This window comes from Penicillium taxi (genome assembly GCF_028828555.1).
Source record: "Penicillium taxi strain IBT 34144 chromosome Unknown utg000003l_segment0_segment0, whole genome shotgun sequence".
Taxonomy (NCBI): domain Eukaryota; kingdom Fungi; phylum Ascomycota; class Eurotiomycetes; order Eurotiales; family Aspergillaceae; genus Penicillium; species Penicillium taxi.
Window position 1 is genome coordinate 544,740 of NW_026643205.1, and position 19,550 is coordinate 564,289.

General features: G+C 46.5%; 7 protein-coding genes across 7 annotated transcripts; 6 read left to right on the forward strand and 1 right to left on the reverse strand.

Moving 5' to 3' along the window:
- Window positions 1-5,052: 5,052 nt before the first annotated feature.
- On the forward strand, window positions 5,053-8,646 carry N7495_003684 (uncharacterized protein; the record flags this gene model as incomplete). The annotated part of the gene is made up of 1 exon (XM_057206335.1): window positions 5,053-8,646. One exon carries the CDS (start codon window positions 5,053-5,055, stop codon window positions 8,644-8,646), a length of 3,594 nt encoding a protein of 1,197 aa, XP_057064015.1.
- Window positions 8,647-9,267: 621 nt separating this feature from the next.
- Window positions 9,268-10,115, forward strand: N7495_003685 (p24 family protein; the record flags this gene model as incomplete). Its single annotated transcript, XM_057206336.1, has 3 exons — window positions 9,268-9,474; window positions 9,590-9,716; window positions 9,796-10,115. The coding sequence occupies 3 exons, from the start codon at window positions 9,268-9,270 to the stop codon at window positions 10,113-10,115; spliced, it is 654 nt and encodes a 217-aa protein (XP_057064016.1).
- A 267-nt stretch (window positions 10,116-10,382) lies between these two features.
- N7495_003686 (uncharacterized protein) lies at window positions 10,383-10,934 on the reverse strand (the record flags this gene model as incomplete). The annotated part of the gene is made up of 1 exon (XM_057206337.1): window positions 10,383-10,934. One exon carries the CDS (start codon window positions 10,932-10,934, stop codon window positions 10,383-10,385), a length of 552 nt encoding a protein of 183 aa, XP_057064017.1.
- Window positions 10,935-11,190: 256 nt separating this feature from the next.
- N7495_003687 (succinate dehydrogenase assembly factor 2) lies at window positions 11,191-11,962 on the forward strand (the record flags this gene model as incomplete). Its single annotated transcript, XM_057206338.1, has 2 exons — window positions 11,191-11,470; window positions 11,529-11,962. The coding sequence occupies 2 exons, from the start codon at window positions 11,191-11,193 to the stop codon at window positions 11,960-11,962; spliced, it is 714 nt and encodes a 237-aa protein (XP_057064018.1).
- Window positions 11,963-12,346: 384 nt separating this feature from the next.
- On the forward strand, window positions 12,347-13,830 carry cpcB (40S ribosomal protein RACK1; the record flags this gene model as incomplete). Its single annotated transcript, XM_057206339.1, has 4 exons — window positions 12,347-12,430; window positions 12,498-12,624; window positions 12,798-13,115; window positions 13,405-13,830. The coding sequence occupies exons 1-4, from the start codon at window positions 12,351-12,353 to the stop codon at window positions 13,828-13,830; spliced, it is 951 nt and encodes a 316-aa protein (XP_057064019.1). The 5' UTR covers window positions 12,347-12,350.
- Window positions 13,831-16,125: 2,295 nt separating this feature from the next.
- On the forward strand, window positions 16,126-17,147 carry N7495_003689 (phytanoyl-CoA dioxygenase family protein; the record flags this gene model as incomplete). The annotated part of the gene is made up of 2 exons (XM_057206340.1): window positions 16,126-16,160; window positions 16,211-17,147. The coding sequence occupies 2 exons, from the start codon at window positions 16,126-16,128 to the stop codon at window positions 17,145-17,147; spliced, it is 972 nt and encodes a 323-aa protein (XP_057064020.1).
- Window positions 17,148-18,213: 1,066 nt separating this feature from the next.
- N7495_003690 (SOS response-associated peptidase) lies at window positions 18,214-19,510 on the forward strand (the record flags this gene model as incomplete). Its single annotated transcript, XM_057206341.1, has 3 exons — window positions 18,214-18,240; window positions 18,320-18,830; window positions 18,891-19,510. 3 exons carry the CDS (start codon window positions 18,214-18,216, stop codon window positions 19,508-19,510), a joined length of 1,158 nt encoding a protein of 385 aa, XP_057064021.1.
- Between the last annotated feature and the right edge of the window lie 40 nt (window positions 19,511-19,550).

Here is a 19,550-nt window from a genome sequence, read left to right on the forward strand (position 1 = left end):
AATGGCAAACACATGGCTGAATGACAGAATGGTCAAGGTAATAATTTTTGGTCCAACTAATTGCGTCATAATCATAAACCATATAGTTATTGACTGTTTTTAGTGGTCTCCTCAATTCACCTCCGGCTAGGAAACTCAATTCGTCCGAAAATACCTTTGTCAAGCCGTCCAAAGGCGCCTTGAAGTTTTGTCGGAAATCTGAACCACTGGCCTTTTGGCGTGGTGGTATGAACTGCAGATTACTGATTTGAACTGCAGATTACTGATTTCTCATAAGGCAGTGAAGAAAATGCTTTGCTGCACTGAAACGTTTGGCAAGCCATCCATGGCTGCCTTGGTATATGGGTCGCTTGCGAAGAGCATTCAGCCGGTATAAAATGAATCGCTCGATTTCCTGGAGCGATTACTTCTGGTTTTCCTGATGGAAACTGACGAGGTCCTCCATCTCTTCTTTCTCCAGGATATAGCGGAATGTGCCCACTACGGTCAGACTCTTCAAGAACAGGTAGGGTATGTCCGATTGAATTGGCTTGTATTGACGACCTCATCGAACTTGGCGAGTAGATGACATGAGGGTCATTGAAGGGGAAGGGGTCCATGGTCGGTCATTGCAGTAGGTATGATAGGTTATCAATGATCTGATGAGCACGCAAAGCTTCCTTCTGTCCGTCCGTCTCCTCAAGATGTTTCAGCCTGACACTGATCTATGTCACGCCACTCAGGACTCGAAGTAAGATGGAGTAGGTTGCTATCGAGGGCGAAGTAAAGTTGGGTATATGCAGAAGTAAGAAAGGAATTCAGAGGGAAGTGGTTAAGATACTGAGATGTCGAAGGAAGAGTCACAGGATGCTAGTAAAGGTAAGAATAAAATGATATTAAAGTGAGGTTGAGGGGTTCTGCAGGGTGAACGCCACTCGGTGCTATACATGCCCACTAAGTTCTGAATAAACAGCCTTTGAAAATTGCAAGCCTTTAGAAAAGATTGTATAGCTCTCAAATTGGTAATTGCGTCGATCTTGGCAGAATCGACCATGATACTGTCCACTGCAATGATGAATCTGATAAACTTAGTGGACTTCCAATTCGCACTTGACGACGCTGCATTATATCCCAGCCTTTTTAGACCGTTCAAGAACCTTTTTAGCGTACACATGGCGATGAACCAAGATGTTATTGACATAGACAGTAACGATGATATCAAATTTGTCTCGCAAAACTGAAATTTTGCTGGTCCATCACATGTGTAAGCATCTCCATGGTAGGAGTTCTGTTCCAAAGGTGACAAGTGAGAGCTCTAAAGCATCTTCTATGCACTCATATTGCAGTAGAGTGGTTGGTGAAAAATTATTGCTTGTCCCTCCGTGAATATCTGGATATAAACGTTGGAAGAAAGGCACTCTTTCCGGGGTCCGAATAGCGAAGTGCATCCTGGAAGGTAATGACTATGTTTCATGTTGAGTTTCGCAAAATTAATAGATATCTCGTGACGATCTTGGGATATAATCAAAGGTCTATAATAAACAGTTAGAAAGCAAGCTTTGGATAATTTATCCATACCAAAATTACTCCTGAAAATGACGTTTCGGGGTTTTATCGTTTATTATCCTTGCAACTACTTTTGTTGTTCACGGGTTCTCTTGGTGGAATAAATCTTGAGTAAGCCCGTCCTTGGTTTTCTCCTTGTTGAATTCAATGAAGAATATTGAGTTCCAGTCAAAAATGATGATGTAGTATTTTTGACATACTTCCGGACCTGTTTGCTCAAGATAATCGCGTTTGATATTACAATCCGAGAACGATATCAACAGGTGGAATCGGTGTACAGTACGCTATCAAGTTACCGTCTAGTTTACTTGCATCATAGCAGACAATTTTCATGGGTTACATTCTATCGTACACTCGTTACCTAAGTTTGATTAGAAGCAACTTGGACTTGGAAGTGTACAAAAAGCGAAACTGACAGTCCCCAGAAAACACTGGAACATCTAAATAGGAGGTGTTTTTGACGTAGATGATGCCTTGCTTCGCCATTGTCACAGGTGAGATCTTGTGTCCCATAGCTAGATGACGTGGAAGAGTAAAAGGATTTGAAGAGATATCCGCGCACATACCAGACAATTTGACCCATGAATGAGTTAGCATGCCAAATACTGAGGAAAAGTATTAAGTACCTATTTAATCCGGTAAAAAAGAATTAACCGAATAATCAAGAAAAGCTGGGATAGGCTTTCGAGGTCGGCTGTCTCATTCGAGTCAAGTATCATGTCTTGAAACAAGCGAGAGCCGTGTGGGGCAAGAGATCCCTATCTCTAGTGATAGCGCCATCAAAGACAGGTCACCTGCATCTGTGAGATACCTAGGAATATCAATGATGTGACTGGGAACTGGAAAGGTGCTAGAAGAAGGAAAGAAGCTCACGATTGGCCCTGCCTGATACCGATAGGCAGGAGTAAGCCTAGAAAACGACTAGGTTGTTTGCCTATCTAAAGTCAGAAAACATGCTTAGGTATTACTTGTCTCCCTGCGGCTATCAGCTGTGTACTCCTACTTTTAATTTTTTTGTTTCACTTTGTCTTCGCTTTTACTTCATACGCCCAATGAGTTTTCCTATTTCCCTCTCATTAAGTGTATCTCTACAACTACGTTTTCATATGTTGGTTATGTCAGCATTAGAGCGAGACCCCAAACGGACCACCTCTCGAGCTCTTCCATCTAATTCACAGAATCAAACTCTACCTGGAAACTTCCTAGGCTGAGAGACTACTCAAAGACATCATTTTGACTTATTGTTGGTATTGCCGCGAGTGTGATTATCAACCCGAGAAATGACCTTACTATCAGACATTACGCAAAAACAGACCCACTAGGAAAATTCAGACAAGCGGCAGATGGAATTTTGGCCACTAATCGAAGTTGTGTGAATTTACGCAAAGTCTGGTACTCTCCCTACAGGCGCTGTGGTTGTAGATCTCCTCTGTCCACGACAGTAGATAATGTTTGCTTTAGTCACATGGCCACATCGGATATCAAAGCCTTTTTATTGCTTCAAAACTCTATACTATAGACGTATCTCAAGAGAGTTGAGACCTTGAGCCGTACTCCGAATCGAATAATCTATCAATGTACTCACAAGATTCTTTGTCTAAATGTACCTGGAAGGTTCCTTCGTATTCGTTCTTCTCTTAGGTGAGGCATTCGTAATACCCCGAGATCGATGTATCCTTTCAAAGAATTTACATTTATCAAATCAACAAAGGATGCCAGAAATGATAAATTTGAATTTGCAGTGGGGTGTCGATCTTGCACCGAGATGAGTATTCGTCTGTTTCAACGATTTCTATAAAAAAAAGGCATGTATCTCCCAGTATTGGTTATCAACATGTAGAAAGAGATCAACAGGATTAAGATAGCAATGAACTACCAATATCTGAAACAAGGTGACAGAATCGGAGTAACTAGAAATGAAAACACGGGGAATTTGACAGTCAAAGTAGCCTGAACGGGAGTAATTTCCCGAGCATTTCAGCTGGTGGAAACTTAAACAGGGCCAGGGGATTTCATCCTTCGTACAAGGATCGGCCAGAAGGAAATACCATGCCGCCACGTATTTAATGCATGCGAGAAGCTGAGGTATATGTTCAGTGTAAGGTAGAGGCGTTTGTGCAAGGGTATCGTCAGATGAGCCAATCGGGGAGAGATCAAATAAGAATATTGCGATTAGATCTGATCTATTGTAGCACGAGATGATGTATAGAAGCAGTATCTAACTGAATAATTGGTTCAAAACAGGAATTGAAACTACTCTGTACTTACTAGCAGGTATTTACTGGGATCCCGGAGATAATATTAAATCCTCTGCCGATCGTGGAGTAAAAAAGTACGGATCACCTTCAGGTACCGTCAAATTAAGTAGTCCTGCCACGAGGTGAATTAAGTTTTGCTAAGTTTTCTTGAATTTGATTTATCTGCCACAAAAGTACGGGAATACAAAAGATGAGACAGTAGGTAGCTATTGATTCGTGAATCCTGTTCTCCACATTTTCAACCAGAGGAACACGATTTGAACTATCGTAATGATTGGAAGATGTGGCGCGCGTGGGATCGACGGAATATGTAGTGGAGTATTACTTCGTACGGAAACACGGATTGGGTATCTTACCTATATATGTATAGTACTTCCATAGTAGAAGGAGGTGAAAGTACACGTGAGAGTAAGTAATTAACCCTTATTTAAGGAGTGACCTCATTATCATGATTATAAGGAGTATAAGGAGTATAAGTATGGATAGTATCGTACTAAGGGGTTCTAAAGTTCGATGAACCCTAGCCAAACAGAGCGGTTTTACCCACTTTATTTGACTCGCGCTTTATTGGGATTGTGGATCTCCTTTCTGATTTTTGGTTTTCCCCTATCATACAGGACAAGAGAAAGTGAGAAGGGAGAGATTCAGAAGAGAAAGGATATTGAAATGTAGTTAATAGATAGTAAGTAATAGATGTACAAATACAAGCAAACATAACAACAATACATTGTAAGTAGAGAGTCTAGGAATAGCCACAATTTATTACTATGTAGCTCCATTTCTCCATAATTAATTCGTTAGTCATTTAGTCATTAACTAACACTTACTCCACTTTTGAATACAATATGGAAATAATTACCTCGTGCCTCTCCTGACTCGTTTCTTCTACACATATGCATACACCCACATACTACATACACCTACATACTACACACACACACACACATACGCACTCACTCACCACGTACCACACTACCTCAATGATCTCTCGGGTATGTCTAATCTCTTCCAAGTCAGCATTTGAACCCTTGGAATCTCCCATCTTGTACGACCGGGCTCAGCCCCCAATCATGCAATACATAACCCCCAATGTCAGCTCCAATTTTACAAGTGTGTCAGACTGACGGAGTACAGGATGATTTAGAGATTTGATTTCCATCCAGTCCCACTCTGACATCGAGGGGATTCCAATCACTTTGTCCTACAAAGATCACATACCCCGGCCTTTCAGGGTCCCCATTCTTTCATCATGCAATCCTACAAAGGATCTGATTACCTGGACACCAGGTCTGCTTCCCGTTCTCGCAGTACCAGTATCTCCAGTGACTCGCAATACCCCCGAGTCAACCTCATGTCGCCACCTGCTGCCCGCCCCGCTCCAGCTTTTATCTCCTCCACATCCGCATGTGAAATCATTACATCCGACCAAGAATTTAATGCCGCGGATTTTGTCGCCGAGAATGAGGAAACTGGCACAGCCGCCGGCGCAAATGCGGTGGTTACTCCCGCTGCGCTCTCCCTATTGAACGGCTTCCTCGATAATCTTATCTACAGTATTCTAGCTGAATCAAAATCAACACAATTGTCAAGTATTCGCCCCATATTGGCTGATGTGCTGAAGCCTCGACTTGCACAGGAGGTGGTGGACGCAGCCGACGAGGAGCTGAAAGAGTACATGGGCGACGAGTTTCGCGACGGCCAAGAATCGGGCGGTGATGATTTTGATCTCATCCGCGCCTGGAAATTGACTCGTCTGCGATGCATGGTCTACACTCGATTAGGCGACATGGAAGAGGAGGATGAAGACGAATTTATAGCTCAGGAGAGCTTCGAGGAGAGCGATGGTCCATCCCGCAGGTTCGCCAACCATGTCGACAACATCACCCCCGCGGCAGCAATTTTCCTCACTTCAATTATTGAGTATATCGGTGAAAGAGCCTTAGTCATTGCCGGCGAAACCGCACGCTCGAGGCTATCAGCTAAGTTGAATGACAACGACGCAGAGTCATTCAATTCAACAGACGATCGCAAGCGCATTGACCGCCTGATTGTGGAGGATCTCGACATGGAGAAATTGGCACTGAACGCGACATTGGGTCGGTTGTGGCGCACATGGCGGAAGCGTAGACGTGGAAACGCCCTCTCGCGCACTTTGTCGCGTGAGTCCTTCCGCCGCCGCTACTCTCTGGCCGGTAGCCGAAAGAGCAGCATTGCAACCATTGAGGAGCCCCTCACTCCCAATGAGCACGAGCCTCCTATCCCGGTGGATCCTTCCACTGTACCTTTACCCATTACCAATTATGACGTTCAGGAGATCGAGGTTCCCGGCTTTTCAATAGAGCTGGAGGAGGAGGTGCAAACGATGCAGGCCGTCGTTGCTCACAAAGTGCGACCGCGGAGTTTGATGGTGTTCTCATCGCCCGCCATGTCCCAACGATCCCCTCGGTCACCTCGGTCGATGAGCAGCTCTCCTCCAGCTGCCAGGTCTCCCGTAGTGATCAAGGTAGTAAAAGTATCGCCCAAAGAGACTGCCAAGGCTCGCCATTCACGTTCGAGATCGCTGCCAAACGCGGCGCCTGACCTCCCAGAGGAGGCCTCCGAGGCTGAATCAGAGGTTACATCGGCCGATCAAGCTTCTCCATCTGAGGAGAAGAAGCAGTTGGAAACTATGTACGAAGATGAGGAATCAGCTGAATATGTCGATGCTGTCGAGTCTCCTGCGCCGGCCACTGCTATCACTTCACTTGAGAAATCTGAGGCAGAGATCGCCGAACCCTCCGAAAACGCCAGAATGCCCATTGTGCATGAAGAGGCGGAAGAAGCAGGACACGCAGCCAGTGAAACCATTGGGTCTTCCAACGATGACGTGACTGCTACAGACAACTCTCACATATCAGTTTCGTCGCTGAGCGATGAGCCAATCATCGATTCAGAGCCCGTTGAGGGACGAGGATCATGCGAACAGCTCACTTTGACGTCGGCAAATGGCCAGTCTAGTAGGGATGTGTCCAATGTAGAGCCGATCATTGCAGAGACTAGCGAGCCAGATATGCAGACGCCAAAGATCCCCCAATCTATGCAAGGGGCTGAGTGGTGCAAATCCACCCCACCTTCAACCGTTTATGAGGCTGTCGAGTCAGGAAAAAAGAGCGATCAAAACGAACCGATCATGGCCACTTTAACGGAGACTGACACCTTCGAAGAAGAGGTTTCTCCTAACACTCCTAACACTCCTAGGCAAACTTCACCTTCCGTGGATAGCGTGCGCTCAAAAAGCTCAAGAACTCCTCCGCAGCAGACACCGGCGGTTGGCGCCAGCCGCATTATTTCCCCAACCGAGCGCGCTGCCGTTCAACGTGTGCCTATTCGCTCAACTTCCGTCTCTCCTCCCATGAACCCCAATTCTCGTCGTTCTGAGAGCATTAGCAGTGCACGCGACAAGCGGCCCATCACATCTGGCTCCACTACGTCACAAGTTTCGAGTAAATTGAAGGGACTGATGGCTCGTCAATTAGAATCACCGTCGCAGCACTTGCGCACCTCGTCCGAAACGAGTCGCGTATCTGCCCCTGTTGCTGAGGATGTAGAAGACTTCGATCGCTTGATCAAGACTGACGAAACCATCCACTTCACCTTGACACCAAAGAGTGTCCGTGAGATGACTTTCCCCGATAACTCTCCTGGTCGACCTCTACCTCGAGACACGGATATCTCCCCTAACGGAGAGCTTAAAACGCCAACCGGTGACTTGACAGCAAATTTTACCGAATCTCCTGTCCTCTCTCATTCACCCCTCTCTCCTCTCTCTCCTCTCTCTCCCCGGGCGAACTCGCCTGCAAAGGTCATTCCTCCTCCCCGAGCCCGTGACGCCCGGACTGACAGTGGCTCTACTCGCGATTTCGCCAACTTCGTCAAGTCGTCCGGTCCCACCGGTGTACAGGTCCAGCAAACCAACTCCCCAGCTGCATCGATCAAGTCCCCTATCCCTCCACCTCGACTCTCAACCAGCACCGTCGGTTCAAATTCGAACCGACCTCGTCTTCAGGCTCGTGCTCCCGAGGTTAAATCGTCTGGAACCTCGGAGCTCATTGATTTTATCCGCGAAGGACCACCGCAAGCGGGCAACCGCATCCCGCGGTCCGTTGCACCTTTCCGAAACACAGCCGCCTCGGATGCATATCAAAATGACTATAACAATGAAGGTGTTACACGCACTTCGATTGCTAGCCACAGCGAGAACAAGTCCATGACCTCTCTTGGCTCGCTTGGCTCACGAACCGGCCTGCTGGAGTCATCCAACCGCTCCACTGGCTACTCCAAGTCCCCAGCTTCCAGGCCTGTGCCGGTACAAGATGAGCCGATGCCCATCCGTAAGCAACGTCGCGTTCGAGATCCTTACGCCATTGACGACTCCGACGAGGACGAAGAGCTGCTTGAGGAAATCATGAATGCCAAGCCCAAGCGCCAGGAGGAGAGTCTGATGGATTTCCTGCGCGACGCACCCCCTCCTCCATCTGCCCAGTCGTCTCCCCAACCATTTGCCATCTCAGACTCCATGAAGTCCCGTGCACTGCACGCCTCGATGTCGACCAACTCTCTGCGCTCAGAGAGCTCTCCCAACCCTCGATCTCAATCAAACAACTACACCCTCAAGGTCGGCATGGAGCGCAATCCCGGCCCCGCCCGCCAGACTGAGACAAGTGCCCTGGCAGATTTCCTCCGGAATACCGCACCACCAGTGGCATCTCCAGCGCCCCGGACTATTTCAACTCCTACAAACTCCAAGACGAAAGAAGGCTCCATATCACGCTTCTTTGGCCGCCGCAAGAAGGTTGAGGCATAGGGAATACGCGACCTAGCCACAGCCACTCTTAATGTCTTGAGCGTTTGAACCCTCTATAATGATATGCATATCTCCTTCTTATTTCCATCATTTGGACCATTCTTCATGCCGCTTAATTTTCTCTCCTCTTCTTGTCTTTTTCTCACCATTCTCTTCCTGATTTACCCTTCATGTAGAGCCTTTTTATCTTTTTGATTGTTTTGTATACACGGCTACGACCCGGTACTTTCTCTTGAATTATTTCTTTTCGTCTTCTGGGATTGGGATGGGATACTCACGACAATATGGAATGTTTCTTTTTATTCTTTCTTTTTGGTTGGATTCCGACTTGGACGTTCCTAGATTCCTTTCGAATTGCAAGATACCATGACTATCCATTTTTTCTATTCCAAAGTTTCTATCAGATCTCTGTAAATATACTCTCCTTAAATATAGCTAATCATCAAACAATTCTTTGCTGAATCCACCATCAGCTTGTGGATATAAAACTTGAATTCGTGTACACAGGACTTAGTAGTGGATTGTATATATTCGGAACATAGTTAGTCCGAACTGGTCCCCTTACCAGGTGGCACCAACACCACAAGCTCTCCTGTTTACCAGCGTTCTAACCCCGCAACCATGGGCTCTTCTCCGATCACAATGAGGTCCATTCTCACAGTCTTTCTACTAGTGATTCAACTAGCCTCAGCCCTCAAATTTGAGCTGCACGCTTCATCCAGCAAGAACGAGCGATGCATCCGCAACTTTGTCGCGAAGGACCAGTTGGTAGTTGTGACAGCCATTGTCAGTGGGCAGAAAGGTGATGGGCAGAAAGTCAACATGCATGTATGTAGTGTTCCCTCTGTTCTTCGTTTGTTCCAATTGCCCCGTCTAAGGGATTGGATCAAGATCAAGACCAAGCTGTTAGACTAAGTACAACAACTAACTCTCTCCGGTACAGATTAAGGATTCTATGGGTAATGACCACGGTCGTCCCAAGGATATCGTTGGTGAAGTGCGCCAGGCCTTTACCTCGACTGCTGATACTGCTTTCGACGTGTGCGTAGAGAACCAACTTTCCGGACGCAGTAAGTCAAACACCTTTACAACCTGGCCTTCAGCAAGGCGCTATGAATAAATTTCCGGTCTAACAAATCCCTCGTCTAGGCGGCAACTCCAATCCATCCCGTGAAGTCGAGCTCGACATCGAAATTGGCGCCGATGCCCGCGACTGGTCCAGCGTTCAGGCACAGGAGAAGCTCAAGCCCGTCGAGACCGATCTCCGCCGTATCGAAGAGATGGTCCAGGATATCGTTACAGAGATGGAGTACCTGCGTGCTCGTGAGCAGCGTCTGCGCGATACAAACGAGAGCACCAACGAGCGCGTAAAGTGGTTCGCTTTCGGCACTATGGGCATGCTTGTTGGTCTTGGAGCTTGGCAGGTTGTTTACCTGCGTGCTTACTTCCGATCTAAGCATCTGATCTAAGTTCTAGTTTTTGATGCGGTAGGCTGGTCAGCTCCGTTTTCTTTTCCTACTATTTATCCGGCCTAGATCCTTACGCAGCGTGTCTCGGCTGTCTGTATTCTTGCATGTCTTATGACATTCTGTTCTAACAGTCATGACTTCGATGAAAGAAAATATACGCTCTGCTCGCAGAGAATTAATCACTTCATTTGTTTTGAATTAACATTAACAGTAGTACTGACTACCTGGTATCGGGAACTACGTAGGTAGAGCCCTCAAAGTTATATACTAGCTCCGCGGAATTTCAAACATATCACCAACAAGCCTGGTAATCTCCTCAATACCAAAGCCACCAAGAGCAGCCAATAGTCTATCCACAAAACCCACCTCCAACCCGTCCTTATTCCTCGAATAGATATCAATACCAGGAGGTGTGAACAGCGTCTTCGCAAAATAAGTCACAACCCATTGATTCCCATCAGCAAGAGACCCATGCCCTAAACACTCCCAGTGCGAACTAGCAATAACCAGCAACCCCTTCCCGCGCCAGTCCCATGACCCTGGATTACCAGGACTGGGTGTATCAATGCCATGTACTGACTTGATTGTTTCGGAGGTAAGGGTCTGGTATTCAACTAGGTCATCTAATTTCATCGTGTCTGTCTCCGCTGAGCTCGGAAGGGGTTTGTAGGTTATTTTGACATTGCGCTTCTTTTTCCATAGTGGAAGGCTTGAATGCGTGACATGCCAAGTTCCTATTAGGAAGTCCTTTGGTGGAGAGGTTTTGGCTGGTTCTTTGGAGTGGACTTTTGGGAGGTGAAGGTCGATTGAAAGGGACATTATGAATTCAGTAGTTTTCGCTCATAGACAGATTTGAAAAATAAGAAGATTAAGGGGTTCAGATATCAAACAATTGAAGATCTATGTAAACTCAATAATACCTCGGGATATTATTAAGCGGTCCGATTGTACAGCTTGTTGCAAACAGTCCAAACACCGGGAAATGCAGGCGTCTTCGGCATAAACTACGTCAAGCCGAAGCTGAACAACGCCCTCTCAAGTCTTCAGATCCAAGACCAAGGCTAAAATAAACATCATGTCCGTATCACGACTTATTCGCAGTCTGCGACCTATGTCGCTGCCATCAACCCGCATGACAACCCGCTCATTCGGCTCTACAACCCTACGCCTCAAAGATGATTCGCACGTCCCAGCCTACCCCGGCAAGATTGAACACTTCACCGGTGGTCGCCAGGAGACTACTGGCGCTGCAAAGCCAGAGCTTGGAGTCGGTGAGATGGAAGGTATTACCTTCAAGGTTGAGCCGTTGAAGCGGGTTGGCGAGGACATTACAACCAAGCGAGCTCGGCTACTTTGTGAGTTTCAGCAACATCACTGCAAATCGCAATGAGAAAATCAAGCTAATGATAGCAGACCAAAGCCGAAAGCGCGGAATTCTGGAGTCCGACCTCCTCCTCTCTACATTCGCCGACGTCTACCTAGGAAAAATGACCGCCGAGCAACTACAGGAATATGACAGTTTCCTCGACGAGAACGACTGGGACATCTACTACTGGTCAACGCAAGACCCGCCGGCCGACGAAGCTGTAAACCTGTCCGAAGACACAGTCACTGAGAACTGGAAACAGCGCGCAGCTAAGAGCGGCGAGTGGGCGCAAACAATTGGCGCTTTCCGAGCTGCATACCGACCTGTGCCGGCGCGGTGGAGCGGCTCTGAGGTTTTGGAGCTACTGAAAGCTCATGTAAGGGACAAGAGTGCTCTCGGATTTGAGGCGGCGAAGAATAAGAAGACTGGTGGTGGCGGTGGTTTGGGTCGGATGCCGGATGTGCAGGTTTTTGACTCGTAGATCGAGTTATTTCTGTAATATAGGGTCTAAAACAATGGCCCATTGTACTATTTATCCAAAACAAAACCAAGGAGACAAGATCAAGGCAATTGGTGTATTATTGATAAGTCATCTGACAGCTAGTGCAGATGGCATAATTCAGTAGTTAGCGCTAGCAAATTAGATTCTAGAACTCGAGATTAACTTCATCAAAAACACCAAGTCAACTGCTCTGTAATCCCCCTAATCACGTGACCTTCGCTTACGGTTAGGGCATCAGCGGAACCACACGAACCAGCCAACCGGGTTAGGGCTTGAGCGGGCACGCTGCAACTCCCTCTTTGATTTTATCTCCCCAGCGTCAACGACCTACTCGCCCATCCCCCCCCTTTCATCGACTCATTTCATCATGGCTGAGCAGTTGGTTCTTCGCGGCACCCTCGAGGGCCACAATGGCTGGGTTACCTCTCTGGCTACCTCTCTGGAGAAGTAAGAAAATGATCTCGAATTGATTCGCGCTGCAGCATGTTCTAACTGTGATTCCGCCTCTTTACAGCCCCAACATGCTGTTGTCCGGTTCCCGCGACAAGACCCTCATCATCTGGAACCTTACCCGTGATGAGCAGGCTTACGGTTACCCCAAGCGCAGCCTGGAGGGCCACTCCCACATCGTCTCCGACTGTGTATGTTCTTGTTTTTTTTTTTTTTTCACCCGCCACGCTCCGCCGACTCGAATACAATAAATCTTAGATCCCATCGAAATGCGATTGACGGTAGATGGATTATATTTCGAGCGGCAGTGGATTATCTGGAGAACATGTTTTGGCTGACCGCTGGATGTATTTTTTTGTTATAGGTGATCTCCTCCGACGGTGCCTACGCTCTGTCTGCTTCCTGGGATAAGTCCCTCCGCCTGTGGGAGCTCGCCACCGGTAACACCACCCGCACTTTTGTCGGCCACACCAACGATGTCCTCTCCGTCTCGTTCTCCGCCGACAACCGCCAGATCGTCTCCGGCTCCCGTGACCGCAGCATCAAGCTGTGGAACACCCTCGGTGACTGCAAGTACACTATTACCGACAAGGGTCACACCGAGTGGGTTTCCTGCGTTCGCTTCAGCCCCAACCCCCAGAACCCCGTCATTGTCTCCGCTGGTTGGGACAAGCTCGTCAAGGTATGCTCTAATATCCCGAAAAAGAAAATCGACGCGAAGTCGGTTTTCAATTCCCCTTACCAATTCCCCACCTACCCACATGATGTTTGCATAAAACGTATTTGCTACTTCAGAGCCCTTCGGGGGCCATGAGACAACCTTTCACCTAATTTGCCTGATGGAAAAAAAAATCATACACAAAAGTGTTTTGAATTGAGAACGAGGAAGATATAAGAAGAATTTCTTCTCTGCAACTATATTCACTCAATTGATTAATTGGGAATCATTTGCTGACACTTCCGCGTTATAGGTTTGGGAGCTCGCTTCCTGCCGTCTGCAGACCGACCACATCGGTCACACCGGTTACATCAACACTGTCACCATTTCCCCCGATGGATCCCTCTGCGCTTCCGGTGGTAAGGATGGTACCACCATGCTCTGGGACCTGAACGAGTCCAAGCACCTCTACTCTCTGCACGCCGGTGACGAGATCCACGCTCTCGTCTTCTCCCCCAACCGCTACTGGTTGTGCGCTGCTACCAGCAGCTCCATCACCATCTTCGACCTCGAGAAGAAGAGCAAGGTTGATGAGCTCAAGCCCGAGTACGTTGAGAAGGGCAAGAAGAGCCGTGACCCCGAGTGTATCTCTCTCGCCTGGTCCGCTGATGGCCAGACCCTGTTCGCTGGTTACACCGACAACAAGATCCGTGCCTGGGGTGTTATGTCGCGGGCATAGATGAAATTGAGTTGTTTCGGATGAAGGGTGAAAAGGTGGAAGGGAGGAGGCCTCTTTTTGATCTTATCGCCTAGGGAATCAAAAAAAAGTTCAAAATCCAGAACAAGAAGGGCCTTTAGTTTTGGTTTTTTGGGATGTATGAGCCACGAGCAATGAAGCACTTTTAGGCCGGATTTACTGCTTTCTTTCCGTGTCCTTGGGTTTTTCCAACCATGCCTAAACTTAACTTCCTTCGCCTACCATCGAAAAGTTCGGCTTTCGTTATGGCATGATGTTCTAATACCACACGAGACATCAAAACTGTTTCCTATTTTTCTTCAACCCGTTACAATCTTTGCGTAGTTGCGTAAAGGTGAATGTAAATAGATGGTAAGAGCTGGCAGTGTCTCTACTCTAATCTAGATTCTACATACATTAAAACTGCTTCACTTGGAGCCTCCAGGTCAACCGTGGGCCGGAGGATAACTGCATATCTTCCCTGTGCATCTATCAAAACTGCCGGCGGTCGATATCTTGTGCCAGTAAGTTTGATAAGGTATGCCTCACTTACGCCAAGCAGGACTCCAGGTATCCTGCCACTATGAGAGATCAGTATATGTCACTGGGAATTTCAAGCCCTTTTCTCCAAGTTGGAAGCGCACCGAACATACACGGTATAACGATAAATGCTTGACCTGTAGAGACAGGTAGCTTTAACCGATTTCAAGCAGCGTTTACCATTTTATAACAGCTACATGATTCAAGCGCAAGTGCGACGAGCGACAGCCAACATGTCATGACTTCAAGTGACTGAATGTCCCTTGCGCCGCATGTTGTGAAAGCAATGCGCTGGTCCTACCTCCAGTTGATCTCCATAAATCTTCCGTGATATCTACTGACGTCCCCCTCCGAAGTTCTCTCTCACTTTTAGGAGACCCTTCAATTAGGGAACAGCATCTGTTCAATCATTTTCTGTATGTCGTCTCACGGACCCTCGTGGTAGTAAATGATAACGAGAATCCTTTCCTTAGATTTCTCGTGCCCACGGCCATCACATATGACTCGGTCAGATACTCAATCATCGCTCTATCCGCCTCATATCTCGCAAAAGCATATCCCGACTTTCAACGAGATGTCCTGCAGCACCAGAGTCGAGCTTTACGTGACTGAAAGATGCTTTGAGTCAAGAAGAATTTAGCACCGACTGCACACTTACGACCACTTTGATATTATGCCTGCTTGAGGTCAACTTCAATCCATAAGTCCAAGGACTAACGACGTAAACCAACGCCCTTTACATCTTCCGAGGCTCATCTAAGCGATTGCTGTGCCATCTACGAGGTTCTCGTGCGATGCTGCCAAACTTGACGTCGAGAAGCGAGACTGCTAGCTTTCTGTTGCAGCTTCTTCAATTCAGCGACTCTACAGCGAGCCTCACCCTAGTAACTTCACCATCACTTGCGTTGAATAGTGTAGAAGTGCCGATTAGTGAAAACATAGGCATGATCAACTCGCTTTATGGCCTTGCTCAACCGTACTATTTGCTCTTAGACCGAATAAACAGACATGGTAATGAGTAGTCGGCTATACTGAGTATTCCTGTCTGGACTAACAAGATGATCGAAATAGAAGTACAATTGAAGCGAAGGAGCAGTTATGAGGTCTGGCCCTTGATCACCAGGAGGCAATCAATGTCTGCGAATTCCAATGGGCCACACTGATTCGACTATACCAGAGAATCAAAGAAAGCAACATATCACCCCCAAAGCTCTAGTAAGCCATCGACATGATTAATCGCCGTACCAGCGATAAAACCAGACTTAAAGGAGATCCCGTCTACTATTCCCACTCATCATGGGGAGGCTCACAGTAGTCAAAAAGACGACCGACTAGGCATCGAATACCGGATGAGTATCATGGGATAACAGTAGGATTTGGTATTATATGTATTGCACATAAACTGGTGACATGATCTGGCTTAGGAAGAACAGCGGATAGACAGGACTGGATTGGCTTCGGGTAGAACGGGAGGAAATCTATGGATGATTCTGTTCTAAACTGCACATTTCCTTTGCAAATTTCTAAAAATGGTTAGCTTTAGATGCGGGGGTGATGTGGTGATTATAGAACGAGATTTGCTGATAAGCCTCCACTTAATGAGCTGATCTATACGACAGTGAAAACCTACTAATATTTAAATGGCCCCAATTAGTTCCTTCGATGTGTTGTTTTCCATGGTTAAGACTATAAATATCAATTCTCGCGTTTCCATCTTTGACTTGAGAATATACAACATTCCAACGCCTCAACGAAGCCATGGCTATCTTACCGCGATCAACCCTTTTGGAAAGGTATTTACCAATTTGAAAAGTACCTTTCAAATATCGCTAACATTTCAAAGTCTACCAAACCAAAAGACGAACGACTGGCGTGATGACTTCCACGCGAACGGATTCGCCGTGATAAAAAATGCAATCCCAGAAGACCGCGCAAAAACATACCAGCAAAAGGCCTTTGAATGGCTCAAGTCCTTCGGCACCGAACTGGACATCGACAACCCACAAACCTGGATAAAAGAAAACCTGCCCGTCCATACAAAGATAAACACATTCTCCAACTACGCAGTCGTACACGAGAAGTTCATCTGGGACGCTCGTCAAGAACCAGGTGTTCTTGAAACATTCTCCAAACTCTGGGGCACAGATGAGCTGCTAGTCAGTTTCGATAGTCTAAATGTTACATTTCCAAACCGCAAAGACATCCCTCGAAAGGGTGCCTGGCAACATGTAGACCAGAGTCCCTTCCGCAAGGGTCTGCACTGTATTCAGGGCGTGATCAATCTCTCGCACTCCGGACCAGAAGACGGCGGGTTGGTAGTATACCCTGGTTCACACAAGCTATTCGACGCATTCTTCGAAACAACCGATAAATCAACCTGGAGCAAGAAGGACGCATACCTCTTCAATGACGAACAGCTAGCTTGTTTCGGGATCCAGCCTGAGAAAGTCTGCGCCGAGCCAGGCGATCTTATCGTGTGGGATAGTCGTCTCATTCACTATGGAGCTGAGCCTACAGAGAAGAGTGATGTGATTCGTACCGTTATATATGCTTCTTATACGCCGGCTAGTTTTGCGACTAGGGAGGCGCTGGAGACGAAGAATGAAATCTTTAGAAACTGGGCTGGTACTACGCATTGGCCTCATGATAATATTGTGTATCGAAAGAAAGAGGCACTTTTGGATGATGGGACTGTTGATCCGAGGAATCGCAGTGAGCCGTTGGAGAAGCCTAATATCACTGATCAGTTGTTAAAACTGGCAGGGGTTGTGGAATATTGATAGCACATGCTCATGCAATTATGATTTAATTATCTTGTGAATTAATCTGCCTTTCTTCTATACATGTTATCTCTATTTTTTATTCAGACATTCAACGCAATTTTCCAATTTTCCAATGTTGTATGGTGTATTTACCTAAATTCTTAATTTAGTAATCTTGGAAGGCTGCAGATGTGCCAAAGCCTTACCAAATATCTACGAACCAATAGGGTATAGAGTGTAAGCCTCGACAATTGGCAGATGATATCTCGATCATTGAAAATATACAGCACGTCGGGTAACACCTAGGTATCAATTGAGGACAGATATGACCCTTGTCGAACTGAATGAAGCCGTCGTTTACCATTATCCCCCACCTTGACCATCCATAAACCTGGCCCCGAGGGTAAAAAGTCCACTCTATCCCATTTTCACGACTCTATTTGAATTCTAAGGTATAGATAGAGATAAACCTTAAAATATGTGGTATATAGCCAATGGAGACTATCTATATAGAACTAGCTCACCCAGAATGCGGGAGCATGATATCTTCCTTGGTACTTCCCCAAGTTGCACGTCGTGGATCAATTATATTCCAAACAATACAATCCATTTTGATATGTGGATCTCTCATGGCCACTTAGACTTGCTTCGGCGCAATCATATCCCCTATTATACACCCAGTTGGTCTAGATTTTTCCATATCACCTCAGGAGCAAAGTTTTGACGGGCAAGAAGGTTAAATCTCAATACACATTGGCTATACGCCAGTACATGAAACCAGTTGCACTTTCTGCTATTGGATAGAAGTATTACGTTGTGTATATTGGACTAAATTTGCTGTCCAAAGTGCTCGTTTATATGTTCTTTCCTAAAGCGAAGGGATATTGGCTTGAAGAATTAACAAGAGACATACATTTTATGTAGCCATAATTCTGCCGATCTTCCCCGCATTGATACGATGACGTCTCCGATGGAATTTCACAGGTTGCCTTGCAACGATAGGTATATGTGCAAATAGTTCAGCCCATTGATGCCTAAAAGTTGATTTTGTCGGTAAATTCGACAGCCTCGGCTCAAATTGAAAATGTGTGGACGCTATGCTTTAGGTGTCGTAAGTCTTGACGTTCTCACTCACTGACACCGAAGGCTGTCTTCAAATGTTCCCTAACAATATGTTAACGATGAAATAGCAAATGGCATATGTGCGACGGTCACTCCAAGATAGAGGAATGCCAGTAGACGACACACCAGAAGATGACGAAGTACGAGAAACATACAACTTAGCGCCGGGCAACGTTGGTGCCGTCTACAGAGCTGACACCCCAGAGCCAAGCTCACAACCCGAAGAGGAAAACAACGAAGACAAAAATGAGGAGCAAGATGCAACCGAGAAGAAGAATCAAAAACCAAAATATAAGCTCCAAAGTATGAAATGGGGTCTCATCCCATTTTGGACCAAACGCCAACCGAACTATGGTTCCACGATGCGAACAATCAACTGTAGAGACGATTCACTGATCGAGGATCGCGGCATGTGGACTACTATGAAGCGCCGCAAGCGATGTATTGTTGTCTGTCAGGGATTCTACGAGTGGCTGAAGAAGGGACCAGGAGGCAAAGAGAGAATTCCGCATTATGTGCGCCATAAGGACGGCAGGTTGATGTGCTTTGCAGGGCTGTGGGACTGTGTGTCCTACGAGGGTCAGTTTTCTAATAGTATCTTGATGATAGTAAAGGTGGAAGCTGACATGGATATCTTAGGCTCGGAGGAGAAACTTTACACATATACTGTCATTACGACTTCCTCAAACCCCTACTTGAAGTTCCTACATGATCGCATGCCTGTCATTTTAGATGCGGGTTCTGAAGCTATGAAAAAATGGCTTGATCCTAATCGGAAAACATGGTCGAATGATTTACATAATCTCCTCAAGCCGTATGAAGGCGAATTGGAATGCTATCAGGTCTCGAAAGAGGTTGGTAAAGTTGGAAACAATTCACCTGACTTCATTGTTCCGGTAGACAGCAAAGAAAACAAGAAGAATATTGCGAATTTCTTCGCCAATGCCAAGAAGAAGGAAGATAAAATTGGCTCTACAGTTGATATCTCTCCAAAAAGAGAGCCGGAGTCACAGAGAACTGAGAATAATGAAAAGGGCGAAAATGATGCAGACCAGCCCAGTTCACGAGGAATTAAGCGAGAACATACACCGGAAAGTCTGGGTATCAAGGAGAATGACAAGAAGCAGAAGATACAACCCTCCCCCTCGCCGCGAAAACGAGAGATGCGAAGTGCTACTCATAACACTCCCAAGAAGAAGCTTTCTACGACCAAACCAACAGATGGATCACAGCAGATTACAAACTTTTTCAAAAAGTAAATATCACTGGGTTGAAAGTTATAATATAATACACGAGGCT